Below are 27,891 nucleotides of genomic sequence, written 5' to 3'. Positions count from 1 at the left end.
CTTAGTCAATTCTTTACCAGTTAACCTACACAAAACTTCCACACAGGCAGCTATGGCCTTTGTTTAGGTTGCAGCTGGGAGAACACAGGTAGGGGGGGTACTTTTCGGGCCATCTGTGATCCCACCACCCCAAAGAACGGACAGACCTTGGAATCAATCACAGCAGACCTGAGCCAAAGTATAGAAATGACAACAGCGTAGAGTGTTATATCGCTGCTCGCATCTGATGATGCATGTAAGTGAATAAACATGTTTGCTGGAGGGAGGTATTTACATGTGGGAGAGTGTTTACAAAGATCCCAGTCTCCCTTGTTTATCGCAGGCCTGTAACGTGATTAATCGCTCCCTGCTGGAAACTCAGGGTTAGAGACAGAAAGGTAGTCATTTTTTTCCCTTTTAAGGATAATAGATAGAAGATCGCCACACATCACTGTGAATATCGGCGTCGGCGTACGAACGGGGAAAAAAAGTGAATGAAACGACAGAATATGCGGCTAAACTGGAAAAAAAAAATCCCGCACGTCCTTCAGGAAAGTCAAAATAAAAACCAGACATATAACCATGCATACAAGACATAAGGAGGAAATACATAAGGCAGACAAACTTCTGGAGGCGTGCGTCATCGTTATCAGCTCGCTGCATCATCCAGGGCAGCCATTAACGAGCAGATGGGCAGGAATTAATGCGGGAGCTGTTTCACGTGCAGGCGGGACGGCGAGCGCGAGCGGCACTCGCGAGCTGGCAGGTTAACGTCCCCGCGGCGTCAGGGATGAGATCAGCGCCGCGTAATGAGCGTCGGTAAAAGCTGTCCCGCTCGGGCACCAGGACACCGGCTGGCGGCGCACAGCTTGCGGGGACCCACCCGTATCAGGACACAGCAGGCGGCGAAGAAAATAACCACAACAGATGCTTACTATTACTCGCATTATAATTACTATAACAACAGCAGCCGGGAAACCGGCAATTCTTGCAAGCGCAAGGAACTGAAAGCACAGAAAGTGCGAAAATAAATTCAGAACAATAAACCATTCATTGTAATAATAATAATCGTGCTTTCCCAGAAGCATAAATGACTAAAGGCACTAAAAAGCGCCACAGAAAGGCCCTCCACCCACATCCCCTGTGAAGGCTTCCCTCCCTACTAAAACCCGAATTACATCATTTCGCATTTAATACGCTTGGTAACGGCACGCGGCAGCAAACTCGCCGCGAGGGGCGAAGTCACTGCAGCCGCTCGCGCACGCCCTGACAGCCAGCGCCACCACTGCTCCAGGCTGCCCTACACGACACGGGCAGGGCGAGGTGTGCTTAGGATCAAGGACAAAAGTATAATTACCTATTAAAATACAGCTTTAATATGGGGTACGGTCAACCGCACCAAACAAAACCACCAATAAATACAAGCCTTTAGAATAATATCCAAAGATTATATAGCAGTGTCTGTAAAGACATGGAAGGATACTAAGATCCCAAGAGTATCGGGAGGTAATCTGGGCTGACATTAAATTAAAAATGAAGGTGACTTGCAGATGTGCTGACCAAGAAATGAGGTTTACCTGCATCATTCATCTATTTGCTGAGGACTTTTCAACAAACACAGGAGAATACTGTAGGTGTGAGTGAATAGTGTTTCTCAAACTGTGACAGGACAGACCAGCGATCAGCTCTAAAAATTAGCCAATCGGTAATAGGGTGGGGGGAGGACATTGCAAACAAGCCAAAGGCGCGGACTCATTTGTCAGGCAGTTTAACATCCTGGTTACCTGTAAAACCAGGCAGTTTGTCTCAGGGTTGGCAGGTACTAGCTAAACCTTTTCCCCCTCCGTCCTTCAGCACAGTAAAGCTACGCGTAACCTGCCCTACATTAATATGCACTCCCATAATGCATAAGAGTAGGCTAGCCAATGGCCACTGGACGTAAATAATGCCCTGCTTTGGGGAGAGGCTGTGTCACTTCATCGTTCAGTTGCTCCAGCTCTGAAAGGCCTCAGGGCTCAGGGTCCGAGTCGGTATCCAAACCCAGTGCAAACAAGGGGGGCATGTCCTACACCACACCCTCATGACACTTCTGGTGGGGCCTTCCATAAACCAGTGTCGTGGGTTTACAATTAAGAGCACCGCTCTGTAGCCCAAAACCAGATCAACAAGACTGGAAAGGCATTTAAACGTTTATCATCGAACCAGAAGAATGAAAAATACCATATAAGTGCCAGATTTAAAACTTCTCAGGAACCGTAAAACCACATAAGACCTGAAAAGGGGGGAATGTGTGCCTGGTTGCCATGCCAACGGGCTCACATATTACAAATTCCGAGGGGTGGTACTATGTTTTTTTTTCCAGCAATATCTTATCAGCTGTATTCATTCGTCAGGGCAGGGGGGGGGGGGGGTGGGGGCCAGACATCATCCGAGTGGCAAGCTGATCAATGTGGGAGGCCCTGACCCCGTACTCGGAAGAGGAGCGAGACAAAGGGAGAGAGGAAAGATGTAGCGATGTGGAGGTGATCATGTGATGGGGGGGGGGGGTGGGGGTGCAGGTGCCCCCCGTCGCGTGTCCTTTGAGGCAGTAATTGAGTAATAAAACGTCACGGGAAGCAGATGGTGTGCTCTGAAAAAGCACGCTTCGCAGGCGTGTAGCTCAATCAGCCGTCGCTGAGGAAACGGAAATCCCCGGGGGGGGGGGGGCAAACCACGGCAGAGGGGACAGAACCGGGTGCTTCTCCCGGAGCAGATTCCAGGTCTCTGCATCGGCTCCGAAATCCCAGCCTTTTGGTCCAGTTTTAATCCACAATAAGTTGGAGAGCGATCCGGTCTGGGAAGGGGGGAGTTCACTGGCCCTCATTAATGTCCTGGGGAATGTTCCGGACTCCCCTCTGGGGCCCGCCCCCACTTTGCACTGTCAGCCGCAGTCACGGCCTGTCACCGACGCCCCCCAGTGGCCGCAGCGTGAGGCTCTGAGAGGCTGTGACTTATAAACTGGATCCATTCACCCCCGGTTTTCTGACTTACATTCAAATACAGTAACTCAGTGAGCCTGTAGGGGTGGCGGGGTGATGAATGGGCCGTCTCCATTACCGCCATCCGAACACGCTCCCCCTCGGCACAAAAGCAGCCTCTTTCATGGAGGGGGGGGGCACAAAATCCTCCTTTTACTTCTTGAGCATTTTGCTCTAAGCAAAAAAAAAGTTTTAATGGGCTTAGTCATAGCAGAGAGCCGGCTAGAATTTGGGGACAAATGCACCCCCCCCCCACCAAAAAAAACACCCTTTTGTAAAAGAAAAATGCTAAATGGAGGAAAAAAACCACACACTTCTATTCTGATAGTGTCTTTTTTGTGTCCGTTCAGAGCGGTTCCCACAGTGATGGTGAGAATGCGGGCGGACAGCGCCACTGAGAAGTTGGGAGGGGTGTTTAAGGAAATACACGAGGCCAGGGGGTTAGAATGGTGCGTTCCGCCGCTGGTGGGGACTAACTGGATTAACGACCTGGTGACTAATCCGCCCAGTAACACAGAGGCATGCAAAGACACGAATGCGGAGCCGAATGAGGCCATACTGCACATTAAACCCCTCCTGACCCCCCCCCCCCCCCACACACACATACACACACCCCGACACCAGGGGCAACTTGGAGATAAGACTCACTCACTTAAGGGGGCGTCACAGGGATATTAACATTTACAATGCCTGGCAGCGCTTGCGGTTCGGTGCGAGACTTACACTCATCTCCTCTGCGGGCTTTTACGTCTGGAACGACGTCAGTAAAGTCAAGATAAAACACGCTTATAATGGGAGAAACACAATTACAGGTGGGGGGGGGGGGGGACTGACCTCATTCACAACCCACTCCAAGAGACGGCAGTTGCAAAATTGACCCCTCCATCAATTAAATAAACCAGGGACCGCTTGTTTACATGGGGCTCCGATTCCACCCCCACCCCCTATAATCTCACAAATCCTATTGGGTCCCAGGCAACGCAAAAGAATAAAAGGTTTAATAAATCTCACGATTTTACATTTATACAATATTCCCTAATCTAGCATGAGCCATACGAGTAAGTGAGTGGATATTAATACAGTTCATTTCTGCTGGGTTAATTATCACGGCTGGTCCCCTTAACCTGCCGGTCTGTCTTGCTCGGTTTCCGGTTGAAGCACGTTAGTATCCCTGGCTGAGCAGTAACCTCGCAACTCTGTGGTGTCCCCGAGAGAGCCGTCGCTGTCACAGCCACGATCTTGAAATGCTCGCAACGCGGCCGTAATTGGGATGGGATCGATGCGGTTAATGCGTGTGGCAGTATGCGTGCCAGGTCGCCCTGCCGACGGGCTCGCAGATTCCGCATTCCCAGCGGCGGTACTCACTGCGACGAGGATCTGGAAGGCACTGTGCAGGACCTCGATGTACTGGTACTCCAATAGACAGCCCATGACGGAGATGTAGGCCTGGCTGTCTGGACCGCGCACGCTGGCCGCCGGCATCTCCTTCCGCACGCAGCCCGGCCCGTGTTCGCTCCACCACGAGTGATGCGCCGAGATGTTGAAGGTCAGGAGGTCGCTCTCCTGCAACGACAGCCCAAGGCCAGGTGTCAGAAATCACATTCCAGCTACAAGGGTCTGACACACGATGAAGGAGCGCCACCTGTGGACAGATCTACATTTACACCCGGGTGATCAGAAGGTTAGATTGGTGCCAAGACTTCGAACGTTCAGAGGAGACCCAAACCAACATGACCGGAATTTGGAGGTGGGGTGGCGGCAGGTAATATGGGGTTTGGGGGGGGGGGGGGGCTCACTGCAAGGTCCCTGGGGCAGGCGATTAATTGCTCTATGAAAAACCAGACCCATGTGGGTAAAAGCACTCAGCACATGAGTAGGTCTCCAACGCTGAGTCATACTGAGGGCTGCAATTTACTCTGGCATAACAAAGCCCCCCTCCCCCAGGAGCTGGGCCTTCTTACAGCTGCGGGCCCTTCCAAGGCAGTGCAGCCAGAGGCAGTGCAGCCACAGGCAGTGCAGCCAGAGGCAGTGCAGCCACAGGCAGTGCAGCCACAGGCAGTGCAGCCAGAGGCAGTGCAGTCACAGGCAGTGCAGTCACACGCATTGCAGCCACAGGCAGTGCAGCCACAGGCAGTGCAGCCACAGGCATTGCAGCCACAGGCAGTGCAGCCACAGGCATTGCAGCCACAGGCAGTGCAGCCAGAGGCAGTGCAGCCAGAGGCAGTGCAGCCACAGGCATTGCAGCCAGAGGCAGTGCAGCCAGAGGCAGTGCAGCCACAGGCATTGCAGCCACAGGCAGTGCAGCCAGAGGCAGTGCAGCCACAGGCAGTGCAGCCACAGGCAGTGCAGTCACAGGCAGTGCAGTCACACGCATTGCAGCCACAGGCAGTGCAGCCACAGGCAGTGCAGTCACAGGCAGTGCAGCCACAGGCATTGCAGCCAGAGGCAGTGCAGCCACAGGCAGTGCAGCCACAGGCAGTGCAGTCACAGGCAGTGCAGTCACACGCATTGCAGCCACAGGCAGTGCAGCCACAGGCAGTGCAGTCACAGGCAGTGCAGCCACAGGCAGTGGGGTCAGTGACGGCACTGGAGTCACGCTCATTCGGTCCTGAGGGCTGGAGCGTGGCTGAAGAGCGGCATTAGCTGATGGTCAGACCCGAGAGCCCCCCCCCCCCCCCAGCCGGCTTCACGTCCACTCAAGGTGAGGAGCTTTCGCGAAACCATCTGGGGGGGGGGGGGGGGCTGCACAGGGGTCTCTGAGCACCGCCCAGACAAAGAAAGACTGTCTGACCAGACAGTGAGGAGATACCGTGTGGAAGCGGATGGAGAATCTGAAGAGCAGGAGAGCGAGCGAGAGAGAGAGAGAGAAGCAGAAGAACATCCCCAAAGATCTTAGAGGACTTTTCATGGATGCTTTGAAAATTCTGCCTTTACCAGAGGGATTCTGACAGGGAGGTTGTGAGAACCCCCCCCCCCCCCCCACCAGCTCAGTAAATAATTGGACATAACAGGTACAGCTGGCATGGACTGAGTGGTGTTAACCCAACAGATGGAGATGGTTTGGATTCAGGTGAGTGCACATGGCTGGTAGGAGGAGTCAGCGAGGAAGATGAGGAGGAAGATGAGGAGGGTTGCCCAACAATGCTGACGGATAGATTGAAGCTTCGGATTTCAGATGTTAACATTCTGTCATGTTGAAGGATTTGACAGGTACTTCATTATGCTGTTGGAGAAAACCAGCCCAAGGCTCTGGGAGTGATGGATGCGGTGGGCAAGGTGGGGCGGGGCGGGGCTGGGGGGTGGGGGGGGTGAGTCAGATGCAGGCAGAGACGAGCCACCGGAGTATCACAGGATGCGGGGCAGGGGGAGGGTGGATGTCACCGGATAACCTTGCAAGGGGAACTGCGACGATCTCGTTTACCCGGGGGAGGTGCGGTTATTGGCCGGCATTACGAGTCCTGGATACGTTTAAGCCCCTCGCAAGGCACTGATTGGCTGCGTCCCCCCACACCGCAACCTGGAGCGAGCTGGCGAATGCTGACCTCTGCAATCAACAACAGGGCAGCGAGAAAATCACAAACGTGCCCCTCCAAAAGTGGGCCGAGGGCCCCCCCCCGGGGAGGGCTGTGCTCAGTTTTGGTTATTATGAGCATGAGGGGGTGGATATGTGTACAGACCTTATTTATATGGCGGTGAAAAGCATCCCATAAACGTCACACACCACAGAGATCTACAAAGCTACGGAAACCATGGTAGACTGTACCCCTTTAAAATTCGACCTTGAAGGCGAGAACCAAGTGAAAACAGGAGCTAAGGGGGTACCAAAGGTGGCACTGAAGACGGGGGGGTTCGGGCATGAAAATGTACAGCAGTAACCTTAAACCCCAAGTTAACAACCTTTACCCTACTAGAGATATGTCACTAATATGAAATTAAAATGACATGATTTTACACTGCGCAGACCAAGCTTAAGCAGTGAATTTCCACAGACTATCAGGAAGCCCAGCAACACGATAGCATTTATGATTCGCCGACGACATTTAATGCACACGCCATTCTTTGGGGAAATGGCTTCAGACTTTTAATTTTCATTTTAGAAATACTTAGAAAGTTGCTCTCGGATAGGTAATTAAGAAACGTTTTCCTCAAAAGAGCAGGTAGAAATAAAAAACCTTCCTTATGAAAGGGAAAACTCATCGACATGCAGATGATATCTGGCGCGTGCTGATATCCGCCATTAAGTGCACTCTGAGAGATCTCCACACTGCGGGAAAAAAGGCCGTGAATTTCACGTCCCCTCAATCATCCGCCTGTGCCATTGCTCTGACAGGGATGTGAATCGGACAAAACGCTTTAAATGAAAATAAAAAGGCACGATTTATACCTGACAGTGAGCGGCTGTGCTCGTGTACAGATTTCCACCAACTGCAGCAGATCACTGCAGGGGGGGATGCTGGAGTTATTTGCTAGGATGTATTCAGCTCCTTATCAGTAGCTTTCTCTCTCTCAAAAAAAAACCGGACAAAGAAAGACTATGGTTAGTTCATAATTCATGTGCTGCTGATATAGTCCTTGGTCTTGATTGTAATTATGAAGCCCACGTTGGCCATGCAATCCCACACAGGGGGTGGAGGAGAATCTCAAGGCCAGAATCGTCCGAGGTCTTCCTCACCTTGAGACACGGCACCGTATGTAATGTCCTGCCGGCCATTTTCCATTGGACAGCCACGGTTTTGCAAGTCAGGAGCCTGTTATTGTAGTCAGTGTCCGCACGGAGGAAACTGTTCAGGCATACCCATAATCCTCAGGGCAATCTGACGGGAGAAGCCCATGGATCTGAACTACACGCTAGGAGCACAGGGGAGGAAGGCGGTGTGGGGTGAACCGGGTATATGGGGACTGCGAAGATTGCAGAACTACGGGGGGGAGGGGTGGGGGTGCGCTTCACTAAACGTCAGCCTCTTGTGTTTTTCCTGAGGAACACTGTTAGACCTTGGAACGAAAGAGTTTTCCTTTTCGTTAGGAGGACCACCATGAAATTTAGGAGTCGGTCCTTTTCTGGACTGATTTATTAAATCGCAGAGCTTCTGCGGTGTCCTACAAAAACAAAAGAATCCACTTGCAGAAAACGAATGCAAATACAAGGCTCTCATCTCCAGGAACCAGGACTGCCTTTCCCACGACCATGTCCAGCCAGACAAACACCCTTGGCTCCAGAATCATGCAGGAACCAGGTTGGTCAGCGGCAAGTTCCACTGCACTGGTGACTTCTAGATCAGAACAGAACAGTGATATTCAAGGGGTCGCTGACCCCATCTTGCTCTCCATGAGACACAGATACAAGCTTGGGGGGACACAGCACAGGGTCGGCCAGCATCCAGTACCCCTGGAGCTGGGGGTTAAGGGTCTCGATCAAGGGTCCAACGGTAGCATCACTCTGCCTACCACAGGACTGGAACCAACGACCTTCTGATCATGAGCACAAAAGCTTAACACAAACAGCCACTAAACACACAGTGGCCCTTAAAATGTCCTTAATCTCAAAACAGATTTGCTTACCTTGGAAAGACCTCCCACGTCCAGGTAGAAGCAGATGATGAAGACATTCCACGCCACCCAGAGAGCGGTCCAGACGGCATACTGTCAGAAAATGGGGGATGAGGTGAGTGGAATGCAGATAATTACGCTAATCAGTCAATACCGGGAACAGCATGTAATGCAAAAGATTTTCAGCTCATGACCAGAAGGCGGAAGGTTCAAGTTCCCACCAGAGCCTTGGTGTAATGCCCCAGAGCTGGGAAACTAACATGTATGACCCGGGTAAGCCATCAAGCTGCTACAGCACCCCCTTCAGGAGCAAAAAGTACACAAAGGCCTGAATAAATAGCCAACAAGCACTTGGGTTGTGGGGATTACCCGAAGGGATATACCCAGGGTCACCTGCAGGGGGCCACGATGGTTAGGGGAATCCTTATGGGATAAACGCACAGCACAATTAGCATCATCACACACCGCACAATTAATCCAAGGATGTGTTAATTACCTCCCTAATGTACCAAGTACCATCTTTCATTCCTTTCATTATTTCATTCTACACTGAACCACCAGCAAAAACAGCAACTTCTGTTTAATTGGAAGACAATTTTAACCAACCCAGAACATGGCAAGAGTCACTGCACGGTCCCGGCCATTTACATTCAAAAAATACAAAAAGCTTTGTAAAAAAAAAAATGGTGTTTAAAGTGCAAATTAGAAGAGCTGAGTGCCTTTTAAGCCAGCGGTTGTCGTCTTTGGTTAGCTGGCTCTCGTGGCTTGTTATCGAGGGTCCGTCCGCGGGAAAGAAAATCAACGTTCGGACCCTCATTAGTGTTCAAAGAGGGAAAAAATGAATCACAATATCGTCCTTAAGGGGAAAGCCTTCGTTTTTTTCTAAGAGAACCTCATTAGTTTCCATTAGTATGCACAATTCCATGTTATTGTGAGCTATTCACAAATAAAAATACATGCTTAAAGCTGTAGCATCACAATAAAACATCAATACCAATGACGCGTCCAGAATCAGACACACTGCAAAAAATGGACTTCAAGCCGTCTCCTTAGCCCTCGAAGGATACCGGAAGTTTCCGTCTTCCTCACCACACCCATGAAATCCAAATATCGACGGCAGCCAGATTTAAGGTTTATCTGTGATTCGAGTGAGCCTGGGTTTTGTGTTGCATGGAGGGATTAATTACTTTAATTACAGCTGGATTAAGGAGATGATTTAGAGGGTGACATTTGCAGTGTTTGTATGATAAGCAGCAGCAGCTCAGCCTGAGGCCAAAACATTTTCTTCACTGTATTTCACTTTTTACATGTAAGAATAAGGTCCCTCATTATTTCTCTGTTTAGGTGAGACTTTTGTACAAAGAAACTGACAAAGGTGGAAAGTTCAGGTCCAGGAAGTACAAATCAAGACCAAGATTTTGTTTCAAGTAACCAGCTGAGTCCTTTGACTGTGACTTTTTATACTCGACTGGTTGGTTGAAGCTAAATCTTGGACTGTATTTGCACTTTGTGGACCTGAATTTCCCACCTCTGGAAACTGACTAGTTAGACTTGTTTGTAAATATGGATATTTTACTCAATTCTGGTTAAGTACTTTGTTCCAGGGTACAATACCAGAAAACACCTGGGAAGTGAACCAGCAACCATCACATAATACATCCATGTCCTTAAGGACTATGCTATGTCCTGCACGTGCGCTCAAACACACACAAGCTTTTGCATGCGGAGACTCACCACTACGATATAGCGTGGTCTGTACTGGATGGTGCCAAAAAGGCCCAGGATGACGATGATGATGTGGAAGAAGTTTGCCAAGATGGGAGCCCACTGATAGCCCAGGAAGTCGAACACCTGTCTCTCCAAGGCCACCATCTGGAAGGAGGAGAGTCGAAGAAAGAGACGAAAGAGAGAGAGAAGAAGAAAGTTCCAAGTCCATCTCCTCATAATCTCCAATGCAACAATCTCTGGAATGACAACACAAAGTATTATAAGGAGATAAAGTCTCACTCTGCCTGAGGTCCACGGGTCATAAAACATCATTTCAGGAACAACTTTGTCATTTCAAAATGTTTAAGCGTACAATGAAACTCAACAGCATTTAGACTGGTGCAACCGGTTGATAAACAGTTATGAATTTAAGCTGTAATAGAATTCCAGAAGGGAGTGCTAAGGCAGCAGTGTGTTGAGGTGTGTGACCCTTGTCATTGTGGCTCTAGTTTCCCAGTCCGGTCCTCGGGAACCTCGGAAATCCACAGACAGTCCATGTTTACTGGGAGCTCGGAGGCAGTAAAAACATGGACCGGCTGGGGGTCCCCAAGGACCGGACTAGGAAACACTGCCCTAGTAAATCTGGTGTGGAGTAATCAAGAAGGGCATTTAAGGTAACTACCACCAGGAACCATCAGGAACCCTAAGTGCTCGTCTCCATCAGCGCATGTAGGAAGGAGAAACACCAGCCTCCCAGCGTCTCAGGATTGACACGGGGCATCGCTCTCAGCACAAACACATCGCAGTGGCTCATTCACCACGGAAGAGAAAGAATCCCATTCCGCTTTGAAATGACTTATTTGAAATGACACACCCCCGCAGATGATTCGTGGCACTCACCCATGCTGTGTGAATCACAGCTGAATAATTCAGAGACGTCTTGGAGGGGGGGGGAGATGGCACGGGTTCGCCATCGGACGCCGTTCGACGCTGCGATTTAATTAGACACGGTATTCGGAAACTGAGGAGAATCAGCCCACTGGTTCAGTGGGGGCCCAGGGGTGGGGTGGGGTGCGGGGGGGGGACCCCATGGCATTTGATTATAATCCTGTACCAGAGTGGGGGCTGACATGCTGGTGGAGCGCAACGGCGGGATGACGGATGACAGTAGTGCCCCCCCCCCCCATGTGTGGTGACACGGGACAGCGACACAGTGGGGTGGAAAGCTAGCTGAACGGCTACAACAACACGAGAGACGGCTTTGTAGCCGCTAAATTAAAGGACCCAAGTCGTGCATAACTGATGACCGCTTTCACGTAACGTGTGGGGAAAATAAGGAAATGGGGGTGGAGGCAACCGAGTGCAGCTGGACAAAAGGATCCATCTCCCCTCTTAGAGCAATTAATGTCCAACAAACAGAGCGCCAACTGCATGTCCATTCGAGTGTGTATTAAATCCACCCATCAGAGCCTTTCTCTTCTTCACGCACGAGGAGCGGTGCAGGCGATTCATGCTAAAGAAAGGGAGGTCTGTCATTAACGGAGACAGTGCCAGGGCCTTAACGCACAAGCGATCACTCCAGTGTAGCCCCAGGACAGACCCTGTGCTCTACAGTTATTAGGAAGATGGTTATATTCTTTGGAAATAATTATGGAATCTGACAATGTGTTACTTAAGCGATCCATCAATATACATAAAAATAATAACGGATTAAACTGAAACTATATTAAAACAGCTTGTTTATGCAGATACAATACTGCATTGCTATAATGACGATCGATCAAATATTGACCAAACAAATGAGTAACTTGAAGAGCTTCTTCCAGGCGATTAGCATCTTCTAGAAGAGTGCTTCTCAAACCAGCCCTCAGGACCTCCCCCCAGATGGCCCATGTCTTTGCTCTCTCCCAACTATCAAGGAATTGGGAGACAGCAAAAATAGTTTGAGAAACACTCTTCTAGAAGACAATTTGTCAGAATCAGCATAACTTGAGGGGCGGCAGCCTCTAGCTGATACTCATTATCACCCAAGCTCTTAGGTTGACGTCCAGATGTGAGAATCCTTTCACGCATCCCATATCACGGCACATTCATCTGGACAAGTGCATAGTAAGGGGGCTCAAGAGGGACAATCGGCAATTCAGAGTCTGCCCTCAGGGGGCCTCCTTCGGCTCCCGTCCCAGTGACCAGTGTTTCTGGGCTGGACACAAAAGCCTGTCTGCATTTGGCAGATGCAATGGATGCAAATCAAGACGGGAAAGTCCCGGTTTCCAACCGACTGCTTCCACTGGGCTTAGCGTTCGCCTGGCAGGCGGCGGCCACCCGCGCATCGAGATTACTTCGCCGAATGGATTTCCTCCTCAGATTTTTTCCGGATTCAGTTGTTGTAGCGCCAATTTAAAAATCATCCGTCAAAAACATAAGTAGCGCCATCACACCCCGACCGTATGGGGGCATCAATCACCAGACGATTGTTTTGTACGTGCACGGACCACCCAGGAGGTCAGTGAGGGGGTCAAAAGGTCAGAAGGTGGGGTCATTTCCGTCTCCCGTGAGGTTGGCGTGCATTGGGATACCTTGCAAATGTGTTCAGTGTATAGCTACTGAGTGTTTTCAGAGGATAGATATTTGACTGGAAGTTGAGTTAGTTGGCTATTTTGTTTTCTTGCACTGGATGGGTGGGGGGTGGTGGAGGAACACTGCAAACTGATATGCAGGCCATCTTTTCTGCACAACCCGAGGGCTGGGAACCAGATTTCTTAACGTGATGATGTCTCGAGTAAGCGCTGAGCACTGCTCCATCTGCCCAATGCAAGTCACGCGCGAGTCACGATTTATTACCGTCATCCAGCGAAGCAGGAGGTTCTCCGAGGAGCCAAAGCCCATTTTAGACCAATCCAGCTTTGAGTAGATGGAATAAAAGAAGGTGTCCACCTGAGGAAACCACCAGCACGGGCTACATTGTTATTCTTCCCACAGACCTCATTCCTTTCCCCATCATCATATCATTAGAAATCTACCATTTTTTTCACAATTTCCACGACACACTCACACCGAATACATATCAGTGAAGAAACGAGAGCGGCTCAAACTCCATAGTTGAAAAATTCGCTGCCGACACTGGCAGAAGTCTTGGGTACCTATCTGGGAGGGATCTGGGCAACATTTCTAGCTAAAGTCCGGCAGTGAAAAACAGTCAGGATGGGGAGCTTCTCAGATAAGAGCGATTAGGGGTGTAACCTTCAGGAACTTCCAAAGCTTAAAAAAAAATCCAGAAGAAACCTCCACTGGCAATGTTGTTGTCGGTGTAGGAACTTGCAGCAGAGTGGAATTACAGGTCAAAACCCCGTCATATGATCCGAGCACACAGACCTTCTCCTCTAGGCACACCCCAGAAGGCCAAAGGAGGGCGTGATTTCTGTCAACACCGGCATCAAATTCGGTTTGCAAGAGGATGTTCACCAGGTGTGCCCCGATTGGCTGTTCGCCCATCACAGAAAGAGGGAAGTTGGGACGCACCCAGCCCCTAATCCCATGCTCAGCTGCACCCCCCAAGCCAGTACCATATCATTTTCCCAACTCCTCAAACTGTATCTACACCTGCAGGCAAATAAAATCCCCTGCTGACCCCCTCCCCCCCCCCCATATCTATGTCACGTGGCTCTCAGCAAGAAATCTTACACTTGAAATCTTCTCAGTCAGGAGAAGGAGGAGTCCGCAAGTACTTCTGAAAAACCCTACATCTTCTCCACTCGCCCTCAGATGGAGACGGAGGAGACACTTGCTGTCAAGGAGACATATAGCAAATAACGGATCCACGTTATGCTGTGACAGTCTCACCTGAGAAACTGACTAGAGCAGTGTTTCCTAATCCGGTCCTCAGGGATCCACAGACGGTGCAAGTTTTTGCTCCCTCCAATCAACCATGCCAGACAGTCCACATTTTTGCTCCCTCCTGCAAAGAATGTCAACTATCTGTGGGTCCCCAAGGACCGGACTGGGTGACCGACAATGTTTAATGGGAAACAGAACGGAAGCGAACGGACGAGCGATGAGGTCACCAGCATAGTCAGGAGAGGTGCCCTCCAGCATGGGCCGGATGTGCTCCTTCTCGAATTTAGATGCTCACCATAAAGCGATCATCTCCACAAAGGAAGCAGCGGGCAGAGAGGCCATGGGGGGTGGGGGCTGGGGGGGGGGGGGCATACGGTGCATCAGCTACCATTGGGACTCATTAAGTAACACTCACAAGGCGATAACGATGCTTTTAAAGCTTGCTAGAGCGCAGGGTGTATCGCCGGAGTAGCACGAGCGGCTGTTTATCAGATTCAGCTGCTCCGTAATAACCCAATTGCCAAATTAGGCCCACCTATCCCTCAAATCTGGTTCCATAATGCAGGCACCCCCCCCACCCCACGATTGATTACTGTCATCTGTTCGTTCATCGAGTTTCCCTTTGTTAATAGGACCGGCCTCCTCCCCCCCCCCTCCTCATTCTTGTTGAGGCGAAGCCGACCGCAAAAGACCTTAATGTCTGCTGGTAAAATGAGATCTGCAGAGGAATGGTGATGATGATGGTGGTGATGATGAAGAAGAATGGGGAAGGGATAGGATGTCGGGGAAGCTCGTCAAAGCGTGTGCGATCGAGCATGAACGGCCGTGCAGCTTCTCCGAGACGCGGCAGCCTCATCATCCCTGAGCTGGTGACTGTGGCTGGTATCTGGCAGGACTTTATCAATCACAGCGAACATCTCTCTGAAGGTCGAACCACATCGGGGCTTTGGTTTCTCGCTGATGATGACATCATTGAGGTACGCCGAGTCCATGCCGCCCATTTAAGCCCGAGCATCTGCGGCATACCTAGCGTTTAGCTTCCGCTCAGTCCAATTCTGGGTCAATTATTCAACCCCCTCTCCCGAGGACAGTATGGAAAGCTCTGCTTCGCACTCCCAAAACGCTTCCCCCTCACAGTGGAGAGATAATAAACAGGATAGATGATAAAAGGGAATATCTGGTACATCCATCCATGCACCCACACGTTTTCTAGAACCACGTTTCTGTCACAGGGTCAGGATGAGTTCACAGCCCATTCCAGGGAGCACAAAGTGGGGGAACGGCCCGGATGGGATGCAAGTCCATCGCAGGGGGCGCACACACACACACACACACACACACACACACGCACACACACACACACATTTATAATTATATCTTTGTGGGGACTCTCCATTCATTTCTATGGGCAAAACTCTAATCCCACCAATGACAACCCTAACCCCCACTGAGCCCTAACCTTAACCATGAGTAACTAAACACAATACAAGACTTTTGGCATTTTTAGTTTTTTGATAGCATTCACAGATCTTTGTGGGGATCTGAAAAATGGTCCCCACAACGCCCCTATTCGGTCCCCATAATGTAATATAAACATAGTCCACACACACACACACACACACACAACAGACTGGAGACACAACAACAACAGAGCCATGTCTTCTTTGAATTATGGTTGGTAACAGGGGTGCAAAACGGGGGCAGGGCCACAGGGGCACTGGCCCCTGCTGAAAGTTGATTGGTCCCTGGAGTGGCCCCTCTGCTGTCACTCACAGATTTGAAACAAATCATTGGCTAATGATAAGGTTGGCCGCTTTTTAAAAAAAAAAAAATCCTAGAATCATCCCTGGTTGGAAACCCACATAGATATTCAGAAGAAGATATAAACCCCAACACATACTGAAACCCCGCACTGGCTGGACAGGACTGCTTCATCCAGCATGTTACCACCACTGTTTAATGTTTACAGCAGGGCTATTCAATTCAGGCCCTCGATTCCAAATCCAGGCCGTGTTTTCAGTTCTCCCAGGTAGTTAGTTTAATAATTACTGATTCTGATTGGTCAGAGGCTTCACACCTGGCTCACAGGTGAAGGAGGGCTGGAAAATCAGCAGGGCTCGGACCTCGAGGACCGTGAGTTGAACAGCCTTGGCTTAGAGCTTGCTTCTAAAGATAAATGATTTTGATGAATCAGTCCAGAAGGTCACATGGCTCTACAGACCTTCCCACAACTGGAAGGGTGAAAGCTGTTTAGTCCAAACAGTGACAGCATTTACAGGAGCGAAATCCACCCCTGTCACATCCCAAAGACCCAGGCGAAGACCCAACTTGTGACTGGAGCCAATAACACAAAGACCACAGTACTGGTGCCATATAAGTCTGTCGTCTTCCCTTCCTCTCACGGCCCTGTCTTGTGGACGTGAGAGTCATACTGCTTCATACTCTGAGTGCTGATTTATTTATCTCCGGCTGCCCCGGAGTAAATGGGCCGTGCGCTGCTTTTATAGAAGCCGCTAACGGGACCTTCTCAAGCCGATTTACAGCCGTTAGTGCCTCTCTGTTCAGGCTCAGTGTCGTTTTCCGTTCTCTGCGCGGGCGTGTCCTTTCACGTGACCTCGGTGCATTACGCCCCCGCTTAGCCGGCCAGCCTCTGCTCCTGTAACACAGTGCCTGTTTAACATTTCATAGAGGGGCTCAGCAGCTTAGGATCTGTAACCCCGTCCAGAAGGTTGCTGGTTCGAATCCCGTGGCCACCAGGGTAATCATATCAGTGCTGGGTCCTCAAGCCAGGCCCTTAACCCCGAAAATTACTCGGGTGGCCGTTGATTAAAGTCCACCCCCCCCAACCCTAACCACAGACTGCACTCTAACCTGTATGTGACTCATAGGAGCATAGAGCACAAAAAAAATATTCACTGCAGATTGGAAAATTCCTTTGTACAAATGGCAAATATAAGCGTAAATGTTATTAATCTCAAAGGACACTGTAACTATCTCCTCCCAAATGGTACATCACAACATCCTGTAAATAACTCCCACACAAAGGGCTGAGGCCGGGGCTGGGGGGGGGGGGATGGGCAGGGTGTTAGCCAGGGGGGCCGTGATTAACATTCCTGATAGCGAGGCCTCATGTTCCCAGAAAGAAGCTCCCACTACGGCTGCTGTCAGCAGACGCCGATAAGAGGGAGAAACGCAGGATGAAACACGAACGAAATGATGTCAGGGGTGTTACATCGGAACCTGGGGGTTTCCCCCATCTGCATAGGCAGGACAGCCAAACCAGCAGGAAGATCTCCTGAGGCTCCACCCCTCATACTACATGTCAACAGCACCGTCTAGCTCTGGGTGTCGCCTTCATCCGTTTCACTGTTCATCATGCTCACCTTCACCCCTGGTTTGCAAACATCTCCTGCCAATTTTGGGCAAAATATAAAGTTTAAGTTTTACGCTGTTTAATGTGGGAGGGTGGGATTCAAAGCAAACACGAAAAACTCAAAAAGACTCACTCATCTCTTCCTCCTGGTTTATGTAACTAAAAAACTTCCTTTAAGAAATATCATTCGTCAGCTTCACAGCAGCTAGAACTGTCATTATCAAATTATAAAGCATTTTGTTTCATACTTTGAAGATGTTCATATTTTTGGCTGGGATCTGGATGGGTTCTGATCAGCCAATCAGGACCAAGCAGGAGTGACCTTTACGCCTGCAGCTCTCGATATAAACAGACTAGGGAACACCCTGGACAGGATGTCAGTCCATCACAGGCCACATACACAATCATACTCTGCAGTAGGGCTCTTCAAATCTAGACCTTGATTCCAAATCCAGGCCTTGTTTTCAGTTCTCCCAGGTAGTAAGTGTAATAATTACTGATTCTGATTGGTCAGAGGCTTCACACCTAGCTCACAGGGAAAGGAAGGCTGGAAAACCAGCAGTGCTCTACTCCTAAATTAATGATGGCCAAATAAAGCCATTTCCTGTATTTTTGGACCCCAATAGATGGTGCTCTTGAATTACTTTGTGGCATGCTTTGAGTCCTTTTTTGAACCGAGAGCACCATCTAGTGGTGTCAGAAGATACAGCAAATGGTTCATGAAGCTTCGTTTGCCCATCACTATCACTAACTGGATGAACCTGCACAACATGGGGAAAAAACATGCAACTTTCACAAACAGAGAGAAGGTTAAATTCGAACCTGCAACCCTAGAGGTGTGAGGCAATAGTGATACCCATGAGGTATGGCGCCACAACAAATCCACCTTTTTCCTCAAGGGAATACTAACTAATGGAGAGACAGTGACGTCAGGCCTACGGTAATTAGCGTCAGATCGCTTTAATACCCCGCAGCAGTGTTTCCCAATCGGATCCTCAGGGACTCACAGACGGTCCGTGTCTTTGCTCCCTCCCAGCTCCCAGTAGGGTAGGACCCCAAGGAACAGCCAATCAGAGATGATTGCCGTTTCCTGCTCATTGAGAAATGGCACGTCCGAAATCACATACTGTACTTACTCACTAAGTACTGATTTTCATCAGAAACCTACCACAGTATGTGCGATAGGCATGAGAACAGCATGCATGCATTAGGACAAACTGCGGATGGAATCTTGCATGTTACCTGGCCCAGATGTTTTTCCAATGACGTAACTTGACCCCAATGAATGTTAAAAAGCATTAAAAAGTATTAACGGAAAACAATACATATCTGAGTCAGCTTACATAGCTGAGCATTGTTTTCTACTTAAATTCATGCAGAGGTCCTCCTCCACCATCCTGACAAAAACTTTGGAGAAAGCGACATTCTTTGCTGCTCCACTAGCCTTGTGGGATAGCGTAGCATCCATTGAATTACACAGAAAGGAGGCGAACGGCACCATACTGCAGTCTCATCCATACTGAGGATTCAAGCATACTGCCCATATCACATACTATATTTCGCCTACTACATAGCAAACAAGTATGCGATTTCAGACACAACCACAATGTCCAGAAGGATTTTCTGGAGGTCAATCTCCACCTTGGCATGGAAAAGGGGCGGATAACATTTCCAGATAAAATTCCTTAAAGAAACACACCTGCAGAAACATGCCTAACACCGTTCTGGGTCCACTCTATATGTAAATCAGCCGGTTATTAAAAAACACCGCGGGACTGGAGCGTGGATACGCTTTCATACCGACGCGTGCACACATCTGTCACGAGGAGCGGAGTGAAAAGGGCCCTGTTCACCTGGAAAGCCTCCAGGCTCTGCCTGTGTGACTCATTCCCCCGTTTTGTCTCCGGTGAAGAACCTGACTAAATAGTTCGGGTGGTGCTGTCGACAGGAAGCCGCTCAGGGGCCAGGAGCTGAGTGTGGGAGGGGACATATGGCGATGAAAAACGGCCCCGCCCACACTTACGACACCCCCATCAGGTAGGGCTCCTCACCCACCTGACGTAGCGATCTCGAAAAGGGTAACCGTCATCCCATTGGCCTGCTGATCAACTCCTCCCAGCCCCAAAGGGAAAGGAAACGACTCAACACTGTACACTAAACCACACCGATGACCTGTTAACCTGCTGATGCTGGAGGAAGAAATGGGGTGGGGTGGGGAGGTGCGGGGGCGGGGGATACGTCAACCCAATGAAGGTCATCCTTGATCAAACAAAATGAGCAGATGGTGGGTGGGGTGTCTTAATGGGGTGGGAGGCATGTTTCAGATAAATGAGACGTTAAAATATGACAACGCTGCATGGAATCAGGCACTTGATGCACGGTCTGCCATCCCTGGGGAGATTTTTCTATAAATAGGCCCAGCGGGTCAGACAACAAGGACTGAAAGACTACAAGTCCCAGACTGAGTTCTGCCTTTCAGGAAGGTACCACACAGCTGCATGTCTTCTTAACATCGTCGATAAATAGTGTCTTTATTTACCATCATGGACCCATTTAGTATCTCCCCACTAGACCTGACAGAATCTACTGTGTGTATAAATATACTGGGTACAATATCTATCCCACGGTAAATACGAGCGTCTTTGATTAGCTTAGCAAATCCACTGAACCATTCCTCCAAGCCCGATTTCTGCGTATAAAACTCAACCCAAGACCGGGCTGAATCGCAAATGCCATTTGACAGCCATGTCCAGAGGAAGAGTGCCTGCAGGCTTCTTAGCTGCTAATTCTGCATGCTAAATCCATCCCCTTTCCGAAGAGGTCGGATTTATCTCTCGTTTTAGGTTGCCGGGGTAACGAGTTGGACGGGAACGAGCGCTGTGGAAGGTTACCTAGCTGTACCACGTTTGTCTAACAAACTAGTTTAGAGGTGAGCTTGGTCCCATCAAATCTGGCCTGCTCACCCTTGGCTAAGACAGATCGATGGCCTAGTCAATCAGCTGAACACGCCCGTGCTCTGCTGGTAATTAACATCCACGGAAATCCTGCAGGGCTTGTCGGGACTGGTTGCAGGGAGAAGCCAGAAAGCGAACAGCTTATTAAACATTCGTCTTCATGTGACGAAGGCCTCCCAGGGGTAACGAGATGCTAATTAAGCGGGGAAGCCCTCGTTTCTCCATCTGCGGACCGCTTTGCTGCACAAACTGCTACTTCTGCCACAAATTAAAAGGTTTTGGCGATGAATTGTTCTTACAAGACACAAGGGCGGTCAGACCCATGTGGATCCACGAGGATCAGAACATTCTGGAGAAAGCGACCAGGATCTATCTTGAGTGATCATCAACAGTTAAAAAGGGCACTTGGAACATCCAAGTGGGGGGGCTCTCAATTGCCTGTGGGGTGAGGCGTGGGGAGGAATGGAAATTTCCAGATCTTTCCATCCTGATCTGAAATATGTGCAGTAGTTACAGTTCGTTTTCACAACACTACTGTCTCAGTCTCTGAAGGGTCGTTTGGGGTTTCCCTGTCCATCCAAGAAGCTGCCAAGACGAACAACGGCTGCTTCCATCACACAACACCATGTGGACCAAAGATGGGCCTCTTCTGGCCTCCTGGCACCTGGCCATTTGAGAAGATCGACTTGGGTAGGGCGGGGGGTGGGAGGGGGTACCCTGGGCGTTATGCGGTCCTGGGGCTGCAGAAAACGGTTCAATTATATTAAAAAACTTTTGGATAAGGACATTTTTATAGATATGCGTGTCTTTTTAGAAAAGGATCCCCTTCATTTTCTGACAGACGTCAAAGTCACATAGTCATATGCGCTCGGCCTCGAGACTCCGTGTCGGTTCGGCTTGCCGCTGACCCCCAATGTTCAGTCCCCCTCCCTCTCACTGTCTCCCCGCCTCTCCCCCCCACCACCTACCTCCTGAGTTGGGCCTAAATACTCAGGACTGTCAGGAGATGAAACTCCACCTCAAGAGCCGCAGTTCCAAGGCAGAGAACCATCACGTCTGTTTGGGTCACAAATCTACCCCCCTGGTAAAGTAAATATTTAAACAAGCCCTCCAGCATAATCACTTTAGTTATGACACAAGAAAGCACAGGAGCGAAAGGGAAGCAATGGACCCCCACCCCAACAAAGAAAAGAAAAAACAAGCCTACCGCAATTCTTATTTTAAAACTATTTTACTCACATAATTAACACAGTTAACCTCGATAGCAGCTGTGGCGGCAGAAGCTTTTATCCAAAGCAACATACAATTGAGAAAGTAAGATCAGACAGTTCCTGGAGCAACTGGGGGTTAAAGGCCTTGCTCAGGGGCCCAGTGGTGACATCACTCTGCCGATCCTGGGATTTGAACCAACAACCTTCCTATCACAGGCACATCATTCTAACCCACCGATTCATACACAGTGAGCACACGTACTCTACCCGTCCACCATTGGATGCCGCTGACAGTACATTTGCTAGAAACCTGGATTTGAGGCTATTGTGACCCAGACTGAGAGAGTAAGAGAGAACGCAGGCGGTCCCGCATGGTGTCACAATGACTGGCAATCCTTGGAGGAGTCAGGGACCTTCAGGGTGTGACTCTAGGATGACTCTCATCTTGAGCTCCGAGTTGAGGGCCCTTTGTCTGAGCTTAATAACTGAAGCGAATCACCTGGTTCTCCTCCTGACCCCATCTTTGATAACCTTATGGGGCACATTAATAACGTACATTACCTCCATGACTCACGCTTGAAGGATCCTTCAGTGACATCTTTCCCAACACATTTCTTTTTCTGATGCCCCAATTTGGGGCTTTTTATTAAAGTGCCCCTGTAGTGAAGAGGCGGCTTTAAATTTCCCAGCAGCAGGAACTGGGAGGGGGGACGGAGGGGGGCAGGGGTGACGTGGCCCGCTGCCACCTCTAACGGCTGCTTTAGCAGCCATCCAAACTGTAGAAGGCCGGCACCAGGTCACATCCTCGTCCTGGAACAATGAGCACATTGACTGTAGCCACACCAGTGATGGGGCAAGGAGCTCTCTGGCGCCCTCTGGGTTTGGGAGGGAGTACTGCTCCCCCTGGACTGTGTAGAAGAGCTCAAATTCACTAAAGGGTTTTGTTTTATGTTTCATTTAAAATAGTGAGAGAACTTAGGATGTGTTCATAACGGAGGGAGTAAAATGAGCTTCAAGGTGATACAACACACTTCTCAGGTGGGGAATGTGCATTTCATGCAACCTCTGAACATCCGCTTTGTATTGAAGACTTCAGTATTAGGGGGGGGGGGGTTGAGTCACTGCCCCCCCCCCCTTCCCTGATGAGAAGACTCTTTCAGTCTGAAAACTGGGACAAACAGGCAGAGATTCCCGAATTATTTTCCCCCGAAGACACACTTGGAGGCCTTGGGGCAGAGCCAACAGTCCGCTTGCATTTAAGGGCCCCCCGTCTACGTCTGACAAAACGCCACGCTGCAGAAAACAGACACAGCTGGAGGGAACCAGAACCAGCCAACAAGAACCCAAGTCCGGTCTGACCTAGTGTCCCCCAAATGAGAACTATCTACAATACGACCAAGAGTCCAAATCGTCCACACATACCCCGGAGACATTTCAGCCCCTGGCTCAGATACCGACACACAAATCATAATAAAACCTCAGTCACTTAAAACTCTGTCTTCCATAGTTCTACAGATATTATTTTATACTGGATCACCATCTCTGAAAGGTCTGGGAACAGATCTCCCTTTTTCCACATTCACATACCCCCCCCCCCCCCCCATTTCTCATTTAAGTGCTCTGTGGAAAAATTACAGCAAAATCGGCGTAAAGCACTTTGTGAGAAAACACACCGTGTGAAATAACCCTCTAACAGACTGATGAGCGGCTCAGTCGTGCATCGTGGCTCGTTCGCAACGCAAAAATCCTTCACTGGTCCAGTCCCATTGTCCCAGCTCGTTCTCTATAAAACCAGCCATTAAGCTGAGCGCCATGCGTGTGTGAGTGCGTGACCCCCGCCAGCCTGACCATGAGCGGGTCCCGAAGCCCTGGCACCTCCTCCCAGCTTCGACCTCATTACTCAGGAGCAGCGGCGGCCTCCGCTCTGTCTTTCAAGCCGGACAAAGCCGCCGTGTCTAATTAAAGGACCCGAATCATCAATCATGTTATTCAGCTCAGCTTGACTTGCCGTCCAAACCGCCACCGACCCGCTGAATGCTGTGGCCTCCTTTCCACAGACCTCAACATCCAACAATGTGCTCAAACACACACAAACACAGGCACACACACACACCCCTTTGAAATGAAGCGAATATCCATTTGCAGAAGTACAGACACACTGTAGCGCACATATAGTTCTTTGCTTTTCTTTTTCTTTTAAAGACACACAACAATCAATACATACTTAGAGGTGAGAGTGAAGCTTGGAGTCTGAGCACAGAGAGACCCGCCCATCCAGCCCCCCTAGTGCATGATTCAGTGGGTTAACTGTCTTCTTTCTCAAGGGCCCAATGGAGATTTGACCACTGCCAAGCATGGGATTCAAACCAGCAACCTTCCAATCATGGGCACAGAGGCCTAACCTGCTTAACCAAACACCACCCCCCAATAGAGCTAAATTAACAAATGTAAAGCTTTAGACAATGGGAATTTAGGCCAGCCCAGTGGGCGGTACTGTAGCCCCCAGATACCAGGATTATGGGCTCAGATCCCACCCGGACCGCACCTCTGTTAGGATTCCATAGTCCTTGCATTTCAGATGAACTGGTGTCTCTAATTTACCCATAGTGTGTGAGTGAGTGTATGTCCCCTGACACCTTGGGTAGGGGACCCCCTGCCTACTGCCCTGTAAATGGATCCTATTTTAAGAAAAAAAGCAAACTACAGTATTCTTTCCTCCTGTTTTTCTAGGGTCTGTCTGAGGTTTTGAAAGTGCTGGTGTGGCGTGAGGTGTGTGGTGACTGTCTTTCCACGCATATCCCAAAACAGCAAAAATGTTCCCTCAAACAGCCTAGAGATTATGCTACTGCTAATGACTGGAAGTTTTTGTCTACTGGTATTTAAACACCAATGAACAAATCAAATCCTATGCCAGCACCAAGCAACCAATCACATTCCACGCCAACACACTTATCTAAAGCAACGTACAACTGAAAGCAGAATCAGTCGTTCCTGGTGGGAGTTCTTGGTTCAGGGCTTTGCCCATGGGCCCAATGGTTACATCACTATTCCAGTCTAGGGATTCGAATCAGCAACCTTCCGATTTTGGGCACAGAGTCCTAACCTGCAGAACCACATATCACCTTCATATCCAAACCATGTTACAGAGTAAGAGGAAGTTAATAGGTTCAGCAAATTTTTATTTATGTATGCACTTTGTGTCTCTGTGTTTGTACATACTGCTGTAGCATGAGAATGTAATTTCAGAAAGCAGTTTAGATTCAGCGACATGACGTAACATAACACATGACATAACACAGACGTAAACCCATCATCAGGCATGTAAGGAATCACTGTGAAGATTCGTCAGGGCCCCCCCCCAACAGGAGAAAACCTTCAAACATTATTCATGTTAAAAACCGTTTACTCTTTGACCATTTTCAAACACCCCCCCCCCAAAAAAAAATGCAGGTAAGATGCAGAAACAGCTGTTTTACAGGGTACTGTGGCATGGAGATCAGCCTCAGAATCCCCCCCCCCCCCCCACCATAAAGAGGCATTCTTCAGGCCGAGCCCCCTTGGCAAACAGGTGCCTGCTGGGTTTGCCCGCTCATCCACACAGCCGACTCTCTGCGGAGCATGAAGTCAGCGAGACAAGACAGGATATTTGGAGGGGGGGGGGGGGGTTATTAGCGGTAATGCTACGTCACACTTATGCAGATAAAGAACCATTTCAGGTGAAGGGGATTAGAACCCACAGCCAAGGTAAAGGAGAGGTGACAGGCTGCAGCATCACATCCTGACTCCTGCAGTGACAGAGTAACTCAGCCCGTAAACGAGAGATACAGCATGAAGGAGACAAAAAAACTCCAAAAAAACTCACCTGACTGGCTGTTCTATTATGGACTTACACAGCATCACGCCTCGCCAGCTGTCAGCCCTCCCCACACACACCTGAACTGGGCAACCACCCCCCCAAGACATCTCCCTGCCATCTTAGCCAGTGCAAAATAAGTCCAATTTTTTTTCGTTTTTCTGAACCCCCCCTGCCCCCCTCCCATAGTCCTTCTGAAAAATTCAAGGCCAGAGTATTGTGATGATAAAACTGCTCACATACTTTATGCCCCGATACTGTTCACACAATAAGAAATGATCGATGGTGATACAAGCCACAGGACTCCAGCAAGTATTTTTTTCAGAGCTGTTACTATGGAATTCCGTGTAATACTTCCCTGGCTTTCTCTCTATCTATCCATCCATCCATGCATCCATAAGCGAGACATCCTGCTTAGAATCCCTGCAAGTAATTCAATTCAGAAAGAGGAGAACTCGTGTTACAAGGACGCCCCTGATCGTTACCAAAACAGAAGACGCGGGTCACCTTCACCAGCTCCCACGACTCCGCCAAACCCGTTACAGTCACCAACAAAACCACAGTCACGACTCACTGCTAGCCACAGTACTGCTGAATCCATCCAGTAAACAAGCTGACAAACCAATTCACCTACCAGGATGCCCCCCCACCCCCATTTCTTACCAGCACACAAAGGACCAAACAAATAAGATTCCCCTCATTAGAATACACGGCCACGACCAGCCTAAGCGCGAACGGCGCCTTCAGTCTATGCACGTGCATCAGTTCCTGCTGGCATTTTTCCCCACCCAACAAATAATATTCGAAAACCATTATGGTAGCATTGAGGCTTTACTGCAACAATACAGCCATTTACACTGTGAGAAGTCTCTGAGTGTTCGGGGGGAGGGGGGTTAATAGCGGTAAGACAAGCATAAAACGCATTTAATAGAGAATAGAGGGGATAACTTATGCGTTTCCCATTGTCTAATATAGTCTGATCTTGCAGCGTTCACATTTTATTCCAGACAGAACAGTCTGTTGCTTTGACAGCGATCCCCTGGTGAATTTTAAGAAGACAAACTTCTGAAACCGGCTATTGTTTCATAGATGGGTTTGGACAAGCAAGACCATTTCACTACCCGTCCATGGCGATGGCATTTCAGCCCTGCAAGCTTTTGTGGGTGTGTTGCCTGGGACGGCGCATCTTAAACGCAATAAAATTACGCCCCCCCAGCCCCCAAGTCATTACCCCATGAGGCAGTATCCGAGAAGCAGTAAACGCTCCAGGACTGGGTGGGTAAATTTTGCGTCGTGTGAATGAGGACAATGGAAGCGGTGGGTGCAATCATTTCTGGTCCACTGACCTTTCGCAGACATACGGTGAGTGCGCAATGGGAATAGGAGGGACCATCCCCGCTGTTTTCCCAACAGTGGCCCGGTCCCTTACCACTTATATTTACTCCCGCCGGACGAGATTAATTATGCGTATACATTGATAACGCAACACCAAAAGTCACTGCGGCAGAATAAGGGGCAAAATAATAAGGAATATGGAAGTAGACAGGTACCAATGAGATTTATACCCTCCAGCATACAGGGATGATGAAAGTCAAAAGAGAACAACAGCACAGCGCCTCAGAAGCCATTTCAGAAGCTTAGATCCCGACCTGACACGGCAGGGTAATTTTAGAAAAAAAAATCGATTCGTTTTACTATCAAACGGGGATAAATTCATGAGCCAATGACAGAAGTAACTCGGCAGTCGGTTAAATGCTTATAAAATAGAGATGCGCTGACAGGCAGGGGAAGCGAGCGACCCCTGCTGGTTATCCGGGATTCACAGCTGGATCACGTCCGCGGACTAAGCGTAAAGTGCAATGACTTAAGGTGCGTGCACATGTCACCGATCTTGTCGCAAAAGCAAAACGCAGATCATTAGCATTAACATACGTAATACTCTCACCGTTCTTAAAAGAAAAACACAAAATCCATCCCCAGATCATTAAAGGAAAACTACAGTGTTTCCGTTACAAACTCCCAATGTCTATCTGTATGAAAACAGAGACCCAAGTAATAAACAACTTGTAAAAGAAAAACCACTCACCAGCTGGAAAGTACAGAGGAAAATCAACGTACAACGTCCACCGCAGCAGCCCATTGTATTTCAAAAAAGAGAACAGACGCGCTACGAGCCAAAATCCCAAATATCTCTCAGTTTTAAATAGCAGATATCACGGGGTCCCGTTCTAGCAGGACAGGACCGCCTCACTGTGAGGCGGCAGCAGAAATGAGACGCCGGGAAAGCTGGTCTTCCATGCTTTTTTTGGGTGGTAAAACAAGGGGGGAGCCCCGAGCCTGGCTTTGTGTGCGGAGCCCCGGCTGTTTGCGGCGTGCTCGCCCTGACTGGCGTGCTGGAGCGGAGGGGGCGGGTATT

At 49.4% G+C, this 27,891-nt stretch overlaps 1 protein-coding gene across 4 annotated transcripts in view; it reads right to left on the bottom strand.

Moving 5' to 3' along the window:
• The window catches only part of nkain4 (sodium/potassium transporting ATPase interacting 4), a 36,087-nt gene that overhangs the window by 8,156 nt on the left and 40 nt on the right, over positions 1 to 27,891 (bottom strand). For 2 of the 4 annotated variants that reach the window (XM_023798802.2, XM_023798806.2), the window contains exons 1-4: positions 27,562 to 27,873; positions 10,278 to 10,415; positions 8,556 to 8,636; positions 4,362 to 4,559 (exon numbers count right to left, since the gene is read on the bottom strand). In XM_023798802.2, coding sequence (XP_023654570.1) covers positions 4,362 to 4,559; positions 8,556 to 8,636; positions 10,278 to 10,415; positions 27,562 to 27,615 — 471 coding nt within the window. In that variant the 5' untranslated portion in view covers positions 27,616 to 27,873. Of the gene's footprint in view, positions 1 to 4,361; positions 4,560 to 8,555; positions 8,637 to 10,277; positions 10,416 to 25,960; positions 26,094 to 27,561; positions 27,874 to 27,891 lie in introns of those variants that run through there. The other 2 variants (XM_023798803.2, XM_072702342.1) reach the window with 2 other exon arrangements.

This window comes from Paramormyrops kingsleyae, chromosome 18 (genome assembly GCF_048594095.1).
Source record: "Paramormyrops kingsleyae isolate MSU_618 chromosome 18, PKINGS_0.4, whole genome shotgun sequence".
NCBI lineage: Eukaryota > Metazoa > Chordata > Actinopteri > Osteoglossiformes > Mormyridae > Paramormyrops > Paramormyrops kingsleyae.
This window is presented reverse-complemented; position numbering and strand designations above follow the sequence as displayed.